Genomic DNA, 1,718 nt, shown 5'->3' with positions numbered 1-1,718 from the left:
CTTCTTATTCTAGAAGAAATTAAAGAACACCTCTTCAACCTCCTTTGGTTCATCAATTAAAATACCGTCTGCATTCCTGACCTGAGAGATCCAGTTGGCCTTTCTCCTTGCATTGGCAAAGGTATGGAAAAACTTAGTATTGGAATCACCAGCTTCAATCCACTTCACTTTGGCTCTTTGCCTCCACCAAGTATTCAAACAATTGAGGATAAAATTTAGCTCTTTGACTTTACTCCTAAGCAGCCAAAGTTTTTCATCATCCAGCCAGCCCTCACTAGCTTCCTCCTCTTGAATCTGAGAAATTTCAGCCTTCAATCTATCTTTTTCTTTTGAGAATTCTTTCAACTTGAACTTACTCCAAAAGAACAAGTCCTTCAAGCTTCTTTTGCACTTCTTATTAAGGATTTCCATATCATCCCCCATGAAGTTTTTCTTCCATACATTAGAAATAATGTAAGCTAAAGTCTTGAAGGATAACCAAGCATCTTCAAACTTTAAGCACCTTCTTCCATTTGAGACCGAATCATATATCTTCAAGACAATAGGGCTATGGTCTGAAGCCACTCTTGCAAGGTGTCTAACAACATCAATTTGAATCTTGTTAATGGCTAAATAATTGAGAATACATCTATCCAATCTTTCAAGGATCCTCCCACCTCCAACTTTGTTATTGCACCAATTAAATCTGGATCCAACAAACCCAACTTCATGAAAATCATTCTCATTCATAAATTTTAACATCTCCATTGGACCTTGAGAGAAAACAAACTTTCTCCATCCCTTCTTATCTTCCTTTGCCAACATACAGTTGAAGTAACCACCAATAACATAAGGGATATCCGTTTGAGAATGCTCCTGGACACATTCCCAAAGTAACCTTCTCTTGTGAGTCTCCTTACTACCATATATAGTGCTGATCCTCCAAACTCCCTTGTTAAAGACATTAAGATCCCCAATTACACATTGATCTAATTTCTTGACAACTGAAAAAGATGCTACTTCCACTCTCCAAATAATCATAATACCACCTGAAAGTCCTTCAGAAGGAAGAAGGAAAAAATCCCACAAAGGGCCCATCAATTTAACAAAAGAGACTCTATCAAATGAATTTATCTTCATCTCAACCAACCCTACAAAAAAGACTTTAAAATCTTTTATAAACTCCTTATTATAGAGAGAGGCCTTTCTCTTCTTGGTTGCTCTACAATTCCAGAAAGCAATAGATTCCATTTAAAGAACCATGGGGGAAGAGCCCCCATCTCTTCTTTTGTTAACTCCTTCAAGCATTCTACCATGTGACTTATTTTTAATAGGCCCTAAGGCTCTAAGCTCCTTAGAAAACTTGCATTTGATCATTTCCCCATTGGAACCAATTTCTCTTTCTTTCTCCACACACTCACCTTCACATCACAGATTGTTTTTTCTATGTTATTAACAGAATCCTCTCCACCACCATTCTTCTTTTCATTACTATTGCTACCAGCAGCTACCGATGAGATAATCAATTCAACTCCCTCCCCTACTAGCTCCTCCTTATTCAACAATTCAAACTTGTTCATAAGAACTGAGCTGAAGGATTTAATTTTTGAAGACTGCATACCAACCTTTAAAGCTGCACTCTCTGCTTTGACCGAACTCTTCACAGTAGCATTCTCAAAAGAATTTAATTGAACTCTTTGAGCAAGAAATTCATGTTCTTCACAAATTTCTCCTTCTTC

General features: G+C 37.2%; 1 protein-coding gene across 1 annotated transcript; it reads right to left on the bottom strand.

The window, feature by feature from the left end:
• Positions 1-9: 9 nt before the first annotated feature.
• On the bottom strand, positions 10-1,077 carry LOC110094876. Its single transcript, XM_020820214.1, has one exon. It carries the CDS (start codon positions 1,075-1,077, stop codon positions 10-12), a length of 1,068 nt encoding a protein of 355 aa, XP_020675873.1.
• Between the last annotated feature and the right edge of the window lie 641 nt (positions 1,078-1,718).

This window comes from Dendrobium catenatum, unplaced genomic scaffold (genome assembly GCF_001605985.2).
Source record: "Dendrobium catenatum unplaced genomic scaffold, ASM160598v2 original_scaffold_209407, whole genome shotgun sequence".
Lineage (NCBI taxonomy): Eukaryota > Viridiplantae > Streptophyta > Magnoliopsida > Asparagales > Orchidaceae > Dendrobium > Dendrobium catenatum.
Note: the sequence above shows the minus strand (reverse complement) of the source record. Positions and strands in the feature narration are given on the sequence as shown.